We start from the raw sequence: 21,395 nt of genomic DNA, 5'->3' as shown, positions 1-21,395 counted from the left end.
TAGTTGATGCCTGCAATGTCCCCAATGAGTGTCACAGACCTGGTAAGAACCCAGGACTCCCAAGATGTGGGAAGGGAAGGGGACCCTAGCGATGATCGGGAAAGAGTGACATCTGGTGGCACCAGGTAGGAAAGAGGAAGCAGACCTTCTTCCTCACTCCTCAGGAGGCAAATACAGTCAGATATCCGCACCACAGCCCCCAGGTAGTCCTGTTAACGTATTTTCCATCAGGACTGTTATGAATTTCGAAAACATAAGATTTCCTAAGCCTGATTTGGGCAGCAATTGGGCTGAGCCAGAGAACACCACCCCAAAGGGTGGCAGAGAGCAGCCATGAGAACCCAGTCAGAGCAAGGTAACACCAAGGGTGAGGATGAACTTTAAAGTCCAAGGGACCCTGGGTGACCCAGTTAAATGTTTTAAACCTTGTTAAATGATCACAATAATTGTCCTGGGTAAAACTTTGGCAGGGACTAAAGATAAAGTGTTAAGTATTCAGTCTATACCTCATCCTCCCCTCTGTGGGAAATCCCTTGTTGGTGCTGCTCTGGAGAGAGGGCACAGAGGATCAGTAGAATCTAAGGAGATTATATTAGGTCAGTATGACCCAATGTGAGTTTTGGAATATATTCGAAGGTGGACTGAGGACACATAAAAGACTTTGCAGATACTTATGGTTAAATATTGTCAATGTATTTGGTAACAACAGCAACAAAACCCAAAAAACAGAAAACAATGCTTAATATAAGTTTTTGCTAATGAAAGTTTAACACATATTTTTAAAGGGGGGTAGAGCTTAGCTAATTAAATTTCCTAGACACTTTCAACTGTGTTTATAAATGTAAATCCCAGTAAACTGTCTGACTAATAAATCTTCTCATGGTCTTAAGTAATCACAAATCAAATGAATACACTTAGTAATATGCTGTCTATTATGTTTTCCACAGTGATGTTTACAAACAGTACAATTCTCTTACAACTTTCAACTTAAAGCCACAATCCTATGGGCAAATTCCTCCTCCACCATCGAGTGGTCTGATTGATTTAATTGATCGCCTAAGAAAAAAGATGGGATGCTATGATTTCTCTAAATGAACAGTATGGGTAGTATCCAGAGTATCATCAAGATGGGCTGGTGGCAATAGCCAAACTGTGGAAAGAGCCAAGATGTCCATCGACAGATGAATGGATAAAGAAGATGTGGTATATATATATATACACAATGGAATATTATGCAGCCATCAAAAGGAATGAGATCTTGCCATTTGCAATGACGTGGATGGAACTGGAGGGTATTATGCTGAGCAAAATAAGTCAATCAGAGAAAGACATGTATCATATGACCTCACTGATATGAGGAATTCTTAATCTCAGGAAACAAACTGAGGGCTGCTGGAGTGGTGGGGGGTGGGAGGGATGGGGTGGCTGGGTGATAGACACTGGGGAGGGTATGTGCTCTGGTAAGCGCTGTGAATTGTGCAAGACTGTTGAATCTCAGATCTGTACCTCTGAAACAAATAATGCAATATATGTTAAGAAAAAAAAAAGAAGAAGGTAGCGGGAGGGGAAGAATGAAGCGGGGGAAATCGGAGGGGTAGACGAACCATGAGAGACGATGGACTCTGAAAAACAAACTGAGGGTTCTAGAGGGGAGGGGGGTGGGAGGATGGGTTAGCCTGGTGGTGGGTATTGAGGAGGGCACGTTCTGCATGGAGCACTGGGTGTTATGCACAAACAATGAATCATGGAACACTTCATCTAAAACTAATGATGTAATGTATGGGGATTAACATAAGAATAAAAAAAAAAATGATGGGCTGGTGGGATCCCATGCTGCCCCTTATAATGCTTCCCCTGTGTGTACTCAAAGAAGATTCCTATCAAAGTTTTGGAGCTTTGACGCATTTAGTTAGGATACTTGGTTCTCTATAGTACCCGCCCCCTGGTGTTTAATGCATCTGGCAAGGTGATTGCTATTTGCACATCACTGGTTACTCTTAATAATGCAGAGATACCGTTTATGCTCTTTTTGAATTAGGTGACCCTCTGGATTCTATTTTTATATTATCAGACAGAAAAATGAGAGCTTGTTTAAATTATTAAATGGAAGGAAAAGTGAGGACCACAATGAAGTGAAAAATAACACCTTATGAGCCATCACTTTAAGATTATCAGATTTGACACATGGAATATTAGGGAAAAGGTGTTGTTTTCAAGAAAATATGCCAATAATTTAGAATATTTGGAGTTATTTCCTTAGAATATAATAAAAATTCTTTCTTAATTAGAAAAATTTTTAGAGAATTATGTGCAAAACACATATTAGAGCTCAAATAAATATTGACCTTTTTTTCTCAAAACACCTCACACAATTCTAAATCATTTATTTATTACACATTTTAAAAATGGCATTCTCACCCCAATGTTCAGAGAAGCAATGTCCGCAATAGCCAAACTGTGGAAAGAGCCGAGATGCCCTTCAACAGATGAATGGATAAAGAAGATGCGGTCCATATATACAATGGAATATTACTCAGCCATCAGAAAGGATGAATACCCAAATTTTGCATCAACATGGATGGGACTGGAGGAGATTATGCTAAGTGGAATAAGTCAAGCAGAGAAAGTCAGTTCTCATACAGTTTCACTTATATGTGGAACATAAGGAATAACATGGAGGACATTAGGAGAAGGAAGGGAAAAAATGAAGGGGGCGGAATCAGAGGGGGAGAGGAACCTGAGAAACTATGAACTATGAGAAACAAACAGGGTTTTAGAGGGGAGGGGGTGGGGGGATGGGTTAGCCTGGTGATGGGTGTTAAGGAGGGTATGTACTGCATGGAGCACTGGGTGTTATACGCAAATAGTGGATCGTGGATCACTACATCAAAAACTAATGATGTACTGTATGGTGACTAACATAACATAATAAAATAAAATAAAAATGGCATGCTCGCGGTTAATTTATTAGATACTTAAATATTCAAATTATCTTAAAATTACAAATATTTAAAGTACCAAATATACAAAGCTTATTTCTCAACATGGTAGAGAAATATTAAAAATATGCACTTTATTTTGCCATATCAATTCTTACTTCTTTTTAACTGGGCTAGAGCTCCTGATCCATGAAAGAAACAATGTTAGCATTTTGATGTAATTTGGAGTTACTAAATATTAGCAATAATTGCTAGTTACAGAAACCTGAATGATGATGGCTTTACAGTGTTAGGAATTTGTTTACACTTCACCTGAAAAACATCTATTCCTGCAAAAATGGAATCTTCACAAAGAGGGTCACAAAGTCTGATCAGTCATGCAGTGTCCCTTCCACTGCAGGTTCCACCTTGCACCCACGGTATTATCTTCCTCCTACTGAATTTGACACTTTCGTCATTTTCAGTGTCCTGGGCTCTTTCTAGCTTTCTTTTCTGTCATCCTTAGCACATGGTTTCCATCCTAAAGCTCGCCTCAAGGTTATAACCACAACATTCCCATGTGAAGTAGGAAGAAGGAAGATTAGAAGGCTTCCATGTTGAGTTAGCCTCATCCCCAACAATAACCTGTTGAGGGGTTATTCCAAACAGTTTCTGTCTACACACCATCTCCTGGAATGCAGCCACATGGCCACTCCTATCTGCAAAGGAGCAGGAGGGAACCTGGGCGTTCATCTGTTACATTACTGCCCCCTGCTGTTACTAGCCGGGCAGGGGTTGGACTCTTTGGTGGGAACAGCTGCCTTTGCAACACCCTGCTGACCACCTCAGCTTTATGGTGTGGGTAGACTGATTATGCATGTCAAACACCTGAGGTTACAGACCCCTAGGGTTACTTTTTTCAAAACTGAAAAATAATTTGATCTCTGTTTTATACTCTCCATGGCAGTAAAGACTTCTATCAACGTCCTATAAATGGGTTAGTCTTGCTATTCACTGTCCCCAGATGCAAATTACATCTTGACAAATTTTCAAGCCTGGTTTGAGCCTATGACCCTCCTCTCATCAGGCCCCCATTTTGTGTCTTTGCCATTAGGTTGGATTTAACTAATTGTATTCCAAACCCTCTTCATAGTGTTAGGTGGGCAGGAGCACAATACCCACAGATATTTATGTAGCATCGATTGTAATCAGCATATCTTTTATTTTTAAAGATCTTTTTCCTTTTTTTAAAAGTAAGCTCCATGCCCAGCGTGGAGCCCAATGCAGGGCTTGAACTCACAACCCTGAGATCAAGACCTGAGCTGAGATCAAGAGTCTGATGCTTAACCAACTGAGCCACCAAGGCATCTCTGTAATCAGCATATCTTACACACCAGCTTCTGGATCTGAAGTCAGAGCTTCTAGGGTCTTTCTAATGAAGAAAGAGGACTTGAAGGTACACAAAGGTAAGATATAGAAGAGAGCTCTAGAAGTCAGGAGGAGGGGCAGGAGAATTAAGAGATTGGGATAAGAAGTCTTCAGTGAAATCAGAAAACTGGAGATTGGGGAAACAAACAAAGGAGTTTGGGGTGAGCAGATGCCATGATGAATTTTCAAGAGTGGTCTGTAAGGGAGAATTTTAGAAAGTTTTACTGTGTGCTCTATGTTGCAATATCCATCATATCTTATCCACTCTTGTCACCTCCTCCAGAGACGGTCATTAAGGCCTGTGTTACTGTTCAATTCTTCTGAATTTCTACATTTTTTGCAAGTGCCACATTGCCAGAACAGTTATTGAGAGAGAGCAGAGACCCATTTATTGGAATTCAGTAGTGTAGTGACTTGTGATAGCCAACATCTGTTCTAGGGAATTCAGTGAGAACACGGTTGTATGTGGTGGACCTCACACTTCCAGATAAATTGTGGGAAATTCAAGACTCTTGTGTGCTTTGTCCAAAGCTCTGGCAACACTAGGCTGACAGAAACTCTCCATTCTACCAATGCATAGATGTAGGTTAGAGACAGCCATGTGGGGAACTGAGAAACAAAGAGTCCATCCATCAGCAAGCATTTATTGAGCATGTATTATATTTCAGGTATTCTATACACTGAGAACAGAGGTGGACAAGATAGATAGCATCCCTTCTCCTAAGGAGTTTGTATTTAGTGAGCTTGAGGCAGTCTATCACATTTCCTGCAGGAGCTACATTTGAGACAGGGAGGCAAAGGGCATGGAATGATGACCTGAGACCATTAGGGATATGGACACCTGAAGAGACACCAATATGGAGGGATGACTTGCTTGAAGGCCAAATGGCACGATCAGACATCTACACAGATAGAAAGTGTCTACTGAGAACCAGATCCCCAACATGTGCCTTTCTGCACTCTCTCCTGCACACACCTGATCCTAGCATCCTTCTCAGGGATAAGGAGGAGGGGGCAACATTAGGTCAAGTGAGAAAACTCTGATAGAACTGAAATTAACCTGCATTGGCAAGATTGAAGTCTATTTATTTATTTGGTAGTAGGCAGAATGGAGACTAGAGATAGAAATTAAATTTACTTATAAAACTTAGAAGAAAATTGTCATTGTTGTACACTTTGTTTCTGACTTACTATATTTCCATTCGGTATATCTGGTTATAAATCTAATTGAATTGGGATCATCTAGAAATCACTTTGGTGTCAGTATGTGGAATGGTAATTAAGATTAGTATTTGGATTGGCATTAAAATATATTCTAAGAGATATCGATGATTAGGCTCACTAGGAGGTTTTTCTTGGTGATTTTGGATTGAATACACCCAGTATTAAAATAAACTCACTTTCATGTTTCGACAACCTAAGGATCACAGCAGATGTGAGAATATGTTTAATTTTTCAGTGAGATTCAGGTAAATTTTAATAATTAAGTAAGGATTACATTATGGGGATTTTTAGAGGAAGAGTTATAATCAAGGTAAGTGTAGGAAATATCAATAATGCTCTTGCTTCAGGTTGGATATCTTGATTTAAGTATATATGAAACACATGGCTTCAATTTAAGGCTAGGAATGATGAGTAGATGCTGGTGTTGGGCTTCATCAGGGTTTGCATTGAGAGTAAAAGAGTCCAGATGCAGATCTTCACTTCATTGCCTTCTTGAGGATGTATTGAGGCAAAGAGGGTCAAAAGATGGAATGTCACATAATCAAATACCCAATACTTTGGGATCAAGTTGAGGGAGCAACTCAAGTTGTCTGCCATGGGTTCAGGCTTAAAGAAGACCAGGAAGTGGGCTGACAAAAAGTAGAAATAGAAACAAGTCATGGGATAAGGGTTGGAGGAAAGGAAAGTGTTAGAAAGTTCAAGGAAAGAGAAGCTGCATTCAGAGGACTGGATGTTGGCATTTATAGGACTGGGAGGGAGTGAAGGGGGAGTTTCAAAAGCTGGGAGTTTAAGGGATTGAGAGGAGGCTGTCAGTAAGAGACTTATCCAGATAGGGGGATGGGGTGGGATGCAGGGTTAGAGAAGCCCAAAACTGTGTGGGAGTAGACAGTTGGCTGGAGAATATTGACATCTGACACAGATCAGAGGTAGGTGAGAAACGACCAATATCAAGGAGCTTAACCACTGGGTTTTCCTCTAGGAGTTTTATGGTTTCATGTCTGGTATTCAAGTCTTTCATCCATTCTGAGTCTATCTTTTGTACAGTGTAAGATAGGCATCCTGTTTCATTCTTTTGCCTATGGCTGTCCAGTTTTCCCAACACCATTTATCTAAGAGACTGTTCTTTCCCTGTTGTATATTCGTGGCACCTTTGTTGAAAATCAATTGACTATATACGCATGGGTTTATTCCTGGGTTCTGTTCTGTTCCATTGATCTATGTGCTTATTTTTGTGCCAGTACCATACTGTTTCGATTACTACAGCTTTGTAATAAACTTTAAATCTGAAATTGTGATACCTCTGGGGTTTTGCTTTTCTTTTTCAAGATTGCTTTGGCGATTCAGGGTCTTTTGTGGTTCCATACAAATTTTAGGATTCTTTGTTGTACTTCTCTGAAAAATACTATTGGTATTTTGATAGGGATTGCATTAAATCTGTAGATTGCTTTGTGTAGTATGGACATTTTAACAATATTTGTTCTTTCATTCCATGAGCACGGAATGTCTTTTCATTTGTTCATATCTTCTTCAGTTTCTTTCATCACTGTCCTATCATTTTCAGAGTATAAGTCTTTTACCTCCTTGGTTAAATGTATTCCTAAGGTGGTTTTATTTGGTGCAGTTGTAAATGAAATTGTTTTCTTAATTTTTATTTCTTCTACTTTGTTATTAATGTATGGAAACAGCAGATTTCTGTATATTAATTTTGTACCTTGCAAATTTACTGTATTCATTTATTGTTCTAATGGATTTTTTGCTGGAGTATTTAGGGTTTTACATCCCTTTTACATGGTATTATAACATCTGCAAATAGTGACAGTTTTACTTCCTCCTTTCCAATTTGGATGACTTTTATTTTCTTTTTCTTGCCTAATTGCTCTATAAGACTGTGGGACTTCCAGAACTATGTTGAATAAAAGTGGTGGGAGTGGACATCCTTGTTTTGTTTCTGATTTTAGAGGAAAAACTTTCAGTTTTTCACAATTGAGGATGATGTTAGTTGTGGGCTCGTCATAAATGGTGTTTATTATGTTGAGGTATATTCCCTCTAAACCCACTTTGTTGATAGTTTTTATGATGTTGATAGTTTTATGAGCAGATGTTGAATTTTGTCAAATATGTTTTCTGCATCTATTGAGATGATCATATGATTTTTATCCTTCATTTTATTAATGTGGTGTATCATGTTGATGGATTTGCAGATATTGAACCATCCTTGCTTTCCTGGAATAAATCCCACTTGATGGTGGTGAATAACCCTTTTAATGTATCGCTGAATTCAGTTTGCTTATTTTATTTCTTTGAGGACTTTTGCATCTATGTTCATTAGGAATATTTGCCTGTGCTTTTCTTTGCTTGGTAGTGTCTTTGTCTGGTTTTGGTATCAGGGTAATGCTGGCCTCATAGACTATATTTGGAAGCTTTCCTTCTATTTTTTTGGAATAGGTTGAGAAGAATAGGTATTAACTCTTCTTTAAATGTCTAGTAGAATCCACCTTTGAAGCCAACTGGTCCTGGATTTTGTTTGTTGGGGAGGCAGGAGGCTCTTGCACAGAGCCTGGAGTGGGAGGAGACAGCTGCACAAAGTGCTAGCATGCCAATTTAGCAACTGCTTCTTTCTTTGTTATAGTCCTGTGCATCTTATGAATGATGACCCTGTTGGCTCTCAGAGCTCAGTAATTTGGGTGCACATCCCTTGGGTGGAAGCCATAGAATTTGGAGTGCTAGATGTGTGGTCCAAACACTTTCCTCCTCAGGGAGAACCTGGAAGTTGGAGGTTCTCCCTTGAATGCAGGTGCTGTGCCAAGGGTGAGCGTGTGTCTCAGCTTTTTCTACACATTTTAATGTGGGTATTTTCTGAGTTGCACAATGTGTAGGAGTCACTCGACTTGTTTCCAGATTTCTTCCAGAGGGAATTGATCCATATCGAGTTGTATACTTGGTGTGTCCATGGGAGGAGGGAAATTCAGGAGCCTCCTATGTTGCCATCTTGGTGATATCCAAAAAGGGTTTTAACTCAAGTTGGCCCACAGCACTTCATGGTTGATTACAAACTCCAGTCCCCTGGTTTCACAATCTTTGAACATGTTCTGAACAAATGGTCTAGCACTCATATTTCCAGCCTTAGGGCCTCTGCCCATAATGTGACCATATGAAAAATCAGATTTAGGAGCAAAAGAGGCACTACTAACGATTTTATGGGGAACTATGAGAGAAGTTAGAGAACTTACATTACTCCCACACAATAAAAAAATAAAATGAAATAAGTTCCAATTAAACATTTCAATTCTTCCTAATGTGTCTCTTCTCAGCCTCACAGAAAGTGATTCTTGGTCCTACCTCTAGAGATACAAGGTATCTGTGTCTGCGTCTGTGTTTATATCTGAGTCTGTGCCCATATTAATCTACATACAGTTTTTTCCATTTATACAGTGAGGGTTTTTAGCCAACTTTCTTACTATTCACAACTTACCAATATTTTCAGGTCTCAACAGTTAATATTAAATTACCAATTTATTTAAAATATTAACCAGTTATGAATTATAATTTATATTATTTTAATGATTAATTATTAATATGATTATAAAGAATTATTAGCCAAAATATTAATTAATTAACCAAATAGAAAGGATAAATACTCTAATAGTTACAAGAATATACTAGAACTATGAATTTAAAATGTTATTCTAGAAATGTTATACTTATACAGTGGCATTCAAAATATACTGCCTTCTAATATGGCACTTACATCTTTATGTAAATAATTGTCTTGAACCCACCACTAACTCCAGCCCTCCTCCTTCTAGAGTCTCAAACATGCCTGTACACAAGAAATAATCAGTGGATGTTTCATGTTAACTTAAGATTTTTGATTAAAATTTTGTTACCAGCTTCAAGGGCACTGAGAGAGCAGTGACAGAGAATATCCACAGTCTGCTCTTCCTGGTCCCCTTTCTCCTTTTCTGTGCCCTCAGCCCTCCCCTCAGGTCACTGTCATCTCTGCATTCCATTCCCACCCTCTTTTGAGGGACAGGTGACATGCTTCAGAAAATAATAAAGAACAAGAAAATAAAGGAACTGGGCACCCCACCCAGATCCCATGGAAAAGGAATGGTGTGGTTACTCAGAAGAGGATCTGTAGACCCCAGAGAAGAGACATTTGGGCTGGACAGAACAGAAATGTTTCTCTCGGTCACACAGATTAATGAAAATTGTCACCTTCTGGGTGAGGAAGAATTGGCATTTCATAGTGCAGCATTCCCACAACTGAGTAGGAAGCACAGCAGACTGTGCATGTGACTTGTTCCAGAGCGCTCATTTCACCACTAAGATTATGTCCTCCATGGTGAGGCAGTGTAGTAACCCCGGGGACACTTCCCCGTCCAGGGCTGGTCCATCAGATAGCTCCTCCTGCACTCTTCTCCTGGCCCTGTGCTGGAATATTTATTCTTACGTTACCAGAATAGAGGCTTTTTAACATGGGAATGTCCGTCTTTCATAGGAACTAGGTTTAGGATCAGGGATGTTCAGGGAACGAGTTTTGGATCAGAGAGGAGCTAATGAAGACTACTTAGCCCTAGGAAGTCAACTGGCCTTCCCTGATGGGTGCTTATCTGAGGTGTAACCCCATTGACTACTTGCTTTGCTGTCATTTTTGATTTCCCATTTAAAAGAGGAACTCGAAAGTGGATTAAGCAAGATTAAATTAAGTATTTATTCAATAAAAGGCAGAAATGAAAGCTGATCATTCTAGCAAAAAATAAAAATAAAAATAAAAAAGGGTCTAAATCCTTGTCAAGAAATCTACTTGCAAAGGGCCAAAGTGTCTTCTTGGAGATCACATAGCTATTAACCGACTGAGTTAGGACCCTCAGGTACACTGTCTCTTGCCTATTATGTACACATTACCTTGTACAGGCTGGGGGATAGAGGCCATGGGGTCTCCAAGAGGAAAAACTGATGGGAAATAAGTATTCTGTCAATGTGGGGTTTGCATGATGAAAGGAAGATCTGAAGAGTTAACAGCATACTGACGTCCACCTGCCTCCAAAGCACAAGCTCTCAGCCTCTGCACTGTGATGCCTCTTTGTAAGGACAATTCTGGGCAAGTGGAGAAAAGCATGGGCCCAAGTTCCAGGCAGAGCATACCAGGTACATCAGGACAGCCTGGGCCAGTTGTCCTGCCAGCAGGACATGGACAGCCAGGCAGGATGTAGAGGGGGCAGCCAGGTTTATAGGCTTCCTCTCTGCCGGCCCCATTCTTCTGACCATCACCCCCTGTCCTCCTCTCTTTTGGATTTCTCATTTTGGGTGCCTGAAGAATGAGAGGCCTCTACAACTTCACTGTTCTCCTGGGGGAAGCCAGAGCCCAGGTGTCCTGTCTGCCCCTCAGCATGCACACTGGCCCCCAGACTCACAGGTTGTTGTTTGTTTTTAAAGAAGTTTTTAGGAACTTTTTCCTAACACTGATGAGAATGTTTTTGTAGCCCTGAGACTTGGGGACAAAAAAATCATTAGTAATTATCAACAAACCATAAATAACAGAATATCTATTGACAGGCCATGTGACTGAACACCTACAGTTATGGAAAGTTCATGTTCTCTGGGACAATCTATTCTGTCTTTAGATTTTTTCATGATGAGTTGAAAAAAAATTTTTCCTATACTTTCCATACAAAGGTCTTGTTATCACTTCAGGAATCTCACAGAACAATTTTACTCTAAATGACTGAAGACTGTGCTTATGCCCACTCAACCCCAAGTCCCGGATCTATTCCTCATTTTGAGCTCCTTCTCAATCCTGGACACTATGGGGGTGGGGGGGAGGGAGGCAGATAAACGTATGAAAGGAACAGAAGGAGATCAATGGTTCCAGTTAACAGGTGCTTACAGTTGTACACAGGGAAGAGCAACCAAACCCACCAGAATCCTATTTTCTAGAAAAATTACTTTTGGAAAATCACCCAAGAGCACCCTAGTTAGATCTAGGTAAGATGGGTGCACATTAAAACCTTGTCCCCCAATGAGTGACTGCTATGAATCTCGGAAAAATAACCTATCCATCATTATGGTGGTGGACCTCTGTAGACTTGGTATCCTGTTAGAGCTTCAGATCTTCCTTTGATCATGCAAACCCCACATGGACAGATTACGTATTTTCTGCCAGTTTTTCCTCCTGGAGACCCCATGACCTTTATCCCCTAGCCCATACAAGGCAATGTGGACATAATGGGCAAATGGTGTTTCTGATGGTTCTAAAGACTCAGTGGTGTTCTCTGGCTACCAATAGTCATTCACTCATTCACAGAGTCAACAATCATTTATTGTGGGCCAAGCTCTGGGAATATGAAGGGGGACAACTCAGGTAGTTTCTTACTCTCATAGAGAACACTAATGATTGGCATACTCATTACTTGTAGAGGGGTTTTGCCTTGGCCCTAAGACAGCAGAATATGTAGCTCAGCCTTCAACAGAGTTCCCCAGAGAGTGTCTTCTGTGTTCTGATGTATGTCATGGATTGCCATCCTCCAGACAATGATAGACTCCCACACAGCTTTGGGCTTCCCCACCCTCCACACTCCATCCCATCTCCCTCATCTGGATAAACCTCTTACCCACAGCCCCTTCTCAATCCCCTAAATGCCCAGCTTCTGAAACTCCCACCTTTGTTCCCTCCCAGTCCCCTGACCTGGGCCTTTTTATTGCCCAGAACTGCTTCTTCTCTAAGACCTTAATCACCCCTCTCCAAATCTCCTGTATCTACCCATCCAATGAACTTCCTAATGCTTGCCATCTTTGACCTTCCTCAGTGACATCCCCTTTCCCACAGGTCATTTCTCTTTTCATTTTTCCTTAGCCAATTTCCTGGCCTCCTCTATGTCTTGCAGGCCCCTTAGTTTGTTCTCTTGGCCCGAACCCCAGCTTGACCACCTCTCAGCATGCTTTCCTTAGGAGCCTCCAAGTCTGGATCTGTGAGGCCCACATCTCTTCCTGACCTTCTGACTGCAGCTGGAGAGGGTGTCACGGCTAGGCACATAGTGTCCCTCACACAGGAGGGTTTCCAGCCCCCTGCTGAGTACAGTCACACTGCTCACCCTTACCTGGGTCCCTTTCCTCTCCATGATGGTTCCACCTTTCACCACCCCTGCACCCCTGTCCAATCCAGCCTCCCTGGCTCCCCAGAAGCAACATATCCCCCATGACACCCCCCAGACACTGTGCCTACGACGTACAGTCTCCTACTTTCCACCTGCGGTTGCTGACATTTACCTGTATTTTCACCCTCTGGCACATTTTTCCCTTCCAGAAATCTAAGAATTACCTGAAACCACTAATTACCCTCATGTTCCCATCCAAAGAGCAAAGTCTTCTTATGGATTCTACCATTAACTAGGTCTGGCAGCCCTCCCCTCCCTCAATATCCCTCACCTGCTCCCCTGGACCGGTGTCTCTTCGCGAGCCTCCCTGGGGCCAGACTTCCCAGCTCCCCTCCATGTTGGAGTCAGAATTCGATCTCCACGTGGGTCACATCCCGCCAAGGCTCCCTGTGCCTTTGGGATAATGCCCTCTCCTTTCCTCTCTTCATGTTCCTGACTCTGCTGGTAAAATATTATATTGGTGAGAAAGCTTTCATCTTTATTTTTTCTTCCTTTTCTTTCATCCAGTTTCCACATGAGGGGGAGACATAGATCTGAACACGGAGGCCTGAGCTCCCTGCTGTCTGGTGGGCCATGGGCCACAGAAAGTCCTTTTCCTCCAAGTGCAAACTCAGTAGGGCAAGTCTGCTTCCTGTAGCTGAAGGTAAATGTACAGGATCTGGGATCTCAGTTGCAATCTAATCGAGATTCATCGACAGGAAAACTGATTTTTTAGCCTTTTCTACATTCTGAGTCTGTTACAGCATCATTTCAGAATTTGGAGAGTGAGGGTGTGAGGAATTAGAATTTACAAACCCATTTGTAATAGACCCTCCACTACCTGTACATTTATATATTTATTTATTTATTTATTTCTATATGTTCAGTTAGCCACTGTATAGTACATCATTAGTTTTTGATGTACTGTTCAATGATTCATTACTTGAGTATAACACCCAGTGCTCATCACAACATGGGCCCTCCTTAATACCCAAAACCCTGTTACCCCATCCCCTCCTCCCCTCTGAAACCCTCAGTTTGTTTCCCAGGGTCCATAGTCTCTCATGGTTCATCCCCCTCTCTGATTTCTCCCCCTTCAGATTTCCCTCCCTTCCCCCATGGTCTTCTGTGCTATTGCTTATGTTCCACATATGAATGAAACCATATGATAATTGCCTTTCTCTGCTTGACTTACTTCACTTAGGATAATCCCCACCAGTTCCATCCATGTCAGTGCAAATGGTGGGTATTCATCCTTTCTGAGGGCTAAATAATATTCCATATCATATATGTATCACATCTTCTTTATCTATTCATCTGTTGAAATGCATCTCGCTCCTTCCACAGTTTGGTTATTGTGGACATTGCTGCTATGAACATTGGGGTGCACATGCCCCTTCTTTTCACTACATCTGCATCTTTGGGGTAAATACATTGCCTGACTTCAAGCTATATCACAAAGCTGTGATCACCAAGACAGCAGGGTATTGGCACAAAAACAGACACATAGACCAATGGAACAGAATAGAGACCCCAGAAATAGACCCTCAACTCTATGGTCAACTAATCTTAGACAAATGAGGAAAAAATACTCAATGGAAAAAAGACAGTCTCTCCAGTAAGTGGTGCTGGGAAAATTGGACAGCTACACATATAAGAATAAAACTAGACCATTCTCTTACACCATACACAAAGATAAACTCTAAATGGGTGAAAGACCTCAATGTGAGACAAGAATCCATCAAATTCCTAGAAGAGAACATAGGCAGTAACCTCTTAGACATCGGCCACAGCAACTTCTTTCAAGACATGTCTCCAAAGGCAAGGGAAACAAAAGGGAAAATGAACTTTTGGGACTTCATTAAGATAAAAAGCTTCTGCACAGCAAAGGAAACAGTCAACAAAACTAAGAGGCAACCCACAGAATGGGAGAAGATATTTGCAAATGACATTACAGATAAAGGGCAGGTATCAAAGATCTATAAAGAACTTCTCATACTCAACACTCAAAAGACAAATAATCAAGTCAAAAAATGGGCAGAAGACATGAACAAACACTTCTCCAAAGAAGACATACAAATGGCCAATAGACACATGAAAAAATACTCAACATCACTAGCCATCAGGGAAATACACATCAAAACTGCAATGAGATACCACCTTACACCAGTTAGAATGGCAAAAATTAACAAGTCAGGAAGCAACAAATGTTGGCAAAGATGTGGAGAAAGGTGAACCCTCCTATATTGTTGGTGGGAATGCAAGCTGGTGCAGCCACTCTGGAAAAGAGTATGGAGGTTCCTCAAGATGTTAAAAATAGAGCTACCCTATGACCCAGCAATTGCATTACTAGGTATGTGTACCTTTAGACACCAGTATCCTTGACACCTGACCACCAAGCAGGGTGAGACCCAGTCCTTCCAGTCCAGCCTTCATCTGTGACACTGTTTTATTCATCTGTACACTCAGAGCAAAGCCTTTCCTGCTCCGATTCTCCAGGCCACTCACCCTTCACCTCCAGCTCAAGTGTCATCACTTCTGTAAAGTCCCTGATTAGCCCCAAGTAGAAGTGACCATTTCCTCCACTGTGTTCCCAAAGTGTCATATACTTTCCTCTCTCACAGCTGCCTCCACACGTTGTCACAGCCACCGGACCATATCCCATGGAGCGCCAAACCCCTCCATTCACTAGTGTGTTCCCTGAACCCATCATATTCTCCCGGCACTCAGGCTGCTCAGAACTCTTCCCTAAAACAATAATAAGTAGGTGAAGAAATACAGGACTAAACAGGGAGATCTGTAATGAACCTATCTTTGTGCAGAGTGACCTGAATATTACAGAGAAGTGAAAATGTGTAGTTGTGGAGGGAAAACCACCTTGTGGGGAGCAATAGGAGCATTGTTAGCGGATATAGTTGAATGCTCCCATAGTCTAGTGTTGAATAGCTCTTGACGCACAGTGGTGCTTAATAGCAAGGCAGGGGGCTGGGAAGACTGGGGGTCTTGCTGCTCAACCACTGTCCATCAGGTTCTGGTCTAAACGATGACTTGATTTCATTACCACAGGGAACTCTTTCCATTCAGCTTCCAAAGATGGGCATAAACCAGGACAAGGACAGGAGAGGAGCAGATCCATGGGTTAAGCCTTCTGCTTTGCACTGGAAAAGCTGGTTTGAAGGAAAAGCCAGCCCTAGATGTGGAGATTGACACCTTGACTCTGGATTATGGTGCCTCAGAAGGCAACTCCATATGTATTCTATAGTCTCTGGCTTCTCTATTCTCCAGAGGTGGATGGAGCTGGGACACAGCAGAACCAAGTCAGGACAGCTTGGGGTTTTTTGTAGTTTTCTTTCTTTTTCTGTGTTTTTCTGCCAGTTCTGGCCACCTCCCTTCCTCTGGGGATATGCTGAGCTCAGCAAGCCCAGCTCCACCAGCTCTGCCCCCTGTGCCCATTGGCTTCTGGTCATCTGGTCATCTGATAAGGCTTAATGCTTCTGCTGCAGACAGGACCTGCCTCACTCTGTCCTGCTGGCACACCTGGCAGCCAGGCTGACTATTGCTGCTCCAGGGCCTCCTCCCAGCCTCAGATTTCAGCTCAGCATCTCCAGCAGCCTGGCTCATGGCTCTGCTATTTTCCTTGATCCTCGGTGAGTATCTCTGCCCCTGCTTACTGAGGCTTCAGCGTCTCCCCAGAACTTTGATCAGGGAGAGTGCTCTCTCCTCCCAGCCAGTGAAGATCCTGCTATTTTTTAAGGAGCAGCTTCACCTGCTCTCCTGCCTTCTCTGTGTCTAAACTCAAGCCACTGAATCCATACCCAATTTATAATCCATTTGATCATCAGAGTTTTTTCTATTTCCCTTTATTTACACTGACAAATTTAGAATAGTTTATCCCATTTCCCTTTTTATATAAATTTCCCTAAATGTATTCTTTATAAAAAGACAAATGAACCGTGGGTAACAGCACGTAGAGCAAGAAAAAGAAGAGAACCGGAAGACAGACAGCTTTCACAGGTCATACTGTCCAGTTTCCTCTCAAAGGTGTTCCATATGTTTCCCTAGGGTCCCCCAGTTTCTTATCATCCAGAATAATTTACTGTAAATGAGGATTTTGGAGTCAAAGCGACCTGAGTTTCAGTCCTTGTTCTTAGATTTCTTAGCTGTCTGAACTGTTAAATTACCCTCTCTCTCTGGAATCCTACTTTCATCTGTGAAATGAAGGTAATAGTATGTTCTTTGGAGGTTTGCTAGGAGACTTTTCATGAGATAATGAACTTGGGGCATCTAACAAGGCCTACTAGGTCTCTTCCCTAATCAGTCACAACCATTTTATTGTCTCGAGGATCCCATGCATCACCAAAGCTCACACTGGCACTTAATGTGCTCTTTGTAGGGTGCTGGCTGAATTCCTAAACACCAATACATTCCCTGTATCACCTGCCAGCAAGTCCAGCCCCATCAGGAGTGTCCTATCACCTCTTCTCTGCTTTCCTTCAGCCCCACCTCCTTCATGAAGCCTCTCTGGTTTGACTACCCATAATCATCTACCCTGCTCCAGAACTTTCAAGTCCCTCTTGGGCTCTGTCACTTTCATACCTGCACACCAGGCTCGACACACTTGGTTTGCACTGTGTATATACAGGCTTTCTCTTTTTCTTTTTTTTTAAGTATAAATTTTTTTTTATTCTTATGTTAATCCCCATACATTACATCATTAGTTTTAGATGAAGTGTTCCATGATTCATTGTTTCTGCATAACACCCAGTGCTCCATGCAGAATGTGCCCTCCTCAATACCCAGGCTAACCCATCCTCCCACCCCCCTCCCCTCTAGAACCCTCAGTTTGTTTTTCAGAGTCCATTGTCTCTCATGGTTCGTCTACCCCTCCGATTTCCCCCGCTTCATTCTTCCCCTCCCGCTACCTTCTTCTTTTTTTTTTCTTAACATATATTGCATTATTTGTTTCAGAGGTAGAGATCTGAGATTCAACAGTCTTGCACAATTCACAGCGCTTACCAGAGCACATACCCTCCCCAGTGTTTATCACCCAGCCACCCTATTCCTCCCACCCCACCCCCCACTCCAGCAACCCTCAGTTTGTTTCCTGAGATTAAGAATTCCTCATATCAGTGAGGTCATACAATACATGTCTTTCTCTGATTGACTTATTTCGCTCAACATAATACCCTCCAGTTCCATCCACGTCGTTGCAAATGGCAAGATCTCATTCCTTTTGATGGCTGCATAATATTCCATTGTATATATATACCACCTCTTCTTTATCCATTCATCTGTCGATGGACATCTTGGCTCTTTCCACAGTTTGGCTATTGTGGACATTGCTGCTATAAACATTGGGGTGCACGTACCCCTTCGGATCCCTACTTTTGTATCTTTGGGGTAAATACCCAGTAGTGCAATTGCTGGATCCTATGGTAGCTCTATTTTCAACTTTTTGAGGAACCTCCATACAGTTTTCCAGAGTGGCTGCACCAGCTTGCATTCCCACCAACAGTGTAGGAGGGTTCCCCTTTCTCCGCATCCCCGCCAACATCTGTCATTTCCTGACTTGTTAATTTTAGCCATTCTGACTGGTGTGAGGTGGTATCTCATTGAGGTTTTGATTTGGATTTCCCTGATGCCGAGCGATATTGAGCACTTTTTCATGTGTCTGTTGGCCATTTGGATGTCTTCTTTGGAAAAATGTCTGTTCATGTCTTCTGCCCATTTCTTGATTGGATTCTTTGTTCTTTGGGTGTTGAGTTTGATAAGTTCTTTATAGATTTTGGATACTAGCCCTTTATCCGATATGTCATTTGCAAATATCTTCTCCCATTCTGTCGGTTGTCTTTTGGTTTTGTTGACTGTTTCCTTTGCTTTGCAAAAGCTTTTTATCTTGATGAAGTCCCAATAGTTCATTTTTGCCCTTGCTTCCCTTGCCTTTGGTGATGTTTCTAGGAAGAAGTTGCTTCGGCTGAGGTCAAAGAGGTTGCTGCCTGTGTTCTCCTTTAGGATTTTGATGGACTCCTGTCTCACATTGAGGTCTTTCAACCATTTGGAGTCTATTTTTGTGTGTGGTGTAAGGAAATGGTCCAGTTTCATTCTTCTGCATGTGGCTATCCAATTTTCCCAACACCATTTGTTGAAGAGACTGTCTTTGTTCCATTGGACCTTCTTTCTTGCTTTGTCAAAGATGAGTTGACCATAGAGTTGAGGGTCCATTTCTGGGCTCTCTATTCTGTTCCATTGATCTATGTGTCTGTTTTTGTGCCAGTACCATGCTGTCTTGATGATGACAGCTTTGTAATAGACTGGAAGTCCAGAATTGTGATGCCGCCGGCTTTGCTTTTCTTTTTCAACATTCCTCTGGCTCTGCGGGGTCTTTTCTGGTTCCATACAAATTTTAGGATTATTTGTTCCATTTCTTTGAAAAAAGTGGATGGTATTTTGATGGGGATTGCATTGAATGTGTAGATTGCTCTAGGTAGCATTGACATCTTTACAATATTGGTTCTTCCAATCCATGAGCATGGAACGTTTTTCCATTTCTTTGTGTCTTCCTCAATTTCTTTCATGAGTATTTTATAGTTTTCTGAGTACAGATCCTTTGTCTCTTTGGTTAGATTTATTCCTAGGTATCTTATGGTTTTGGGTGCAATTGTAAATGGGATCGACTCCTTAATTTCTCTTTCTTCTGTCTTGTTGTTGGTGTATAGGAATGCCACTGACTTCTGTGCATTGATTTTATATCCTGCCACTTGACTGAATTCCTTATGAGTTCTAGCAGTTTTGGGGTGGAGTCTTTTGGGTTTTCCACATAAAGTATCATATCATCTGCAAAGAGTGAGAGTTTGACTTCTTCTTTGCCAATTTGGATGCCTTTGATTTCTTTTTGTTGTCTGGTTGCTGTGGCTAGGACTTCCAATACTATGTTGAATAGCAGTGGTGATAGTGGACATCCCTGCCGCGTTCCTGACCTTAGGGGGAAAGCTCTCAGTTTTTCCCCATTGAGAATGATATTCACTGTAGGTTTTTCATAGATGGCTTTTATGATATTGAGGTATGTACCCTCGATCCCTATACTCTGAAGAGTTTTGATCAAGAAAGGATGCTGTACTTTGTCAAAAGCTTTTTCTGCATCTATTGAGAGGCATATGATTCTTGTTCTTTCTTTTGTTAATGTATTGTATCACATTGATTGATTTGCGGATGTTGAACCAACCTTGCAGCCCAGGGATAAATCCCACTTGGTCATGGTGAATAATCCTTTTAATGTACTGTTGGATCCTATTGGCTAGTATTTTGGTGAGAATTTTTGCATCCATGTTCATCAGGGATATTGGTCTGTAATTCTCCTTTTTGATGGGGTCTTTGTCTGGTTTTGGGATCAAGGTAATGCTGGCCTCATAAAATGAGTTTGGAAGTTTTCCTTCCATTTCTATTTTTTGGCACAGTTTCAGAAGAATAGGTATTAATTCTTCTTGAAATGTTTGGTAGAATTCCCTTGGGAAGCCATCTGGCCCTGGGCTTTTGTTTTTTTGGGAGATTTTTGATGACTGCTTCCATTTCCTTAGTGGTTATAGGTCTGTTCAGGTTTTCTATTTCATCCTGGTTCAGTTTTGGTAGTTGATACATCTCTAGGAATGCATCCATTTCTTCCAGGTTATCGAATTTGCTGGCATAGAGTTGCTCATAATATGTTCTTATAATTGTTTGTATTTCTTTGGTGTTGGTTGTGATCTCTCCTCTTTCAGTCATGATTTTGTTGATTTGGGTCATTTCTCTTCTCTTTTTGATAAGTCTGGCCAGGGGTTTATCAATCTTGTTAATTCTTTCAAAGAACCAGCTCCTAGTTTCGTTGATCTGCTCTACTGTTCTTTTAGTTTCTATTTCATTGATTTCTGCTCTGATCTTTATTATTTCTCTTCTCCTGCTGGGTTTAGGCTTTATTTGCTGTTCTTTCTCCAGCTCCTTTCGGTGGAGGGTTAGGTTGTGTACTTGAGACCTTTCTTGTTTCTTGAGAAAGGCTTGTATTGCTATATACTTTCCTCTTAGGACTGCCTTTGCTGCATCCCAAAGATTTTGAATAGTTGTGTTTTCATTTTCATTGGTTTCCATGTATTTTTTTAATTCTTCTTTAATTTCCTGGTTGACCCATTCATTCTTCAGTAGGATGCTCTTTAGCCTCCATGTATTTGAGTTCTTTCTGACTTTCCTCTTGTGATTGAGTTCTAGTTTCAAAGCATTGTGGTCTGAAAATATGCAGGGAATGATCCCAATCTTTTGGTACCGGTTGAGACCTGATTTATGACCTAGGATGTGATCAATTCTGGAGAATGTTCCATGGGCACTAGAGAAGAATGTGTATTCCGTTGCTTTGGGGTGGAATGTTCTGAATATGTCCTGAAGTCCATTTGGTCCAGTGTGTCATTTAAAGTCTTTATTTCCTTGTTGATCTTTTGCTTAGACAATCTGTCCATTTCAGTGAGGGGGGTGTTAAAGTCCCCCACTATTATTGTATTGTTGTCAATGTGTTTCTTTGCTTTTGTTATTAATTGCCTTATATAATTGGCTGCTCCCATGTTAGGGGCATAGATATTTACAATTGTTAGATCTTCTTGTTGGATAGATCCTTTAAGTATGATATAGTGTCCTTCCTCATCTCTTATTACAGTCTTTGGTTTAAAAT

General features: G+C 41.4%; 1 protein-coding gene across 1 annotated transcript in view; it reads left to right on the top strand.

The window, feature by feature from the left end:
- The first annotated feature begins 16,147 nt into the window (after positions 1–16,147).
- CD5L (CD5 molecule like) overlaps positions 16,148–21,395 on the top strand; it is a 17,851-nt gene continuing 12,603 nt past the window's right edge. Inside the window, exon 1 of the mRNA XM_035009476.1 lies at positions 16,148–16,353. Coding sequence (XP_034865367.1) covers positions 16,326–16,353 — 28 coding nt within the window. The 5' untranslated portion in view covers positions 16,148–16,325. The remainder of the gene's footprint in view (positions 16,354–21,395) is intronic.

Source organism: Mirounga leonina, unplaced genomic scaffold, assembly GCF_011800145.1.
Source record: "Mirounga leonina isolate KUSES-001 unplaced genomic scaffold, KU_Mleo_1.0 Mir_154, whole genome shotgun sequence".
NCBI lineage: Eukaryota > Metazoa > Chordata > Mammalia > Carnivora > Phocidae > Mirounga > Mirounga leonina.
The sequence above is the reverse complement of the archived record's forward strand: the minus strand, read 5'-3'. Positions and strand labels throughout refer to the sequence as shown.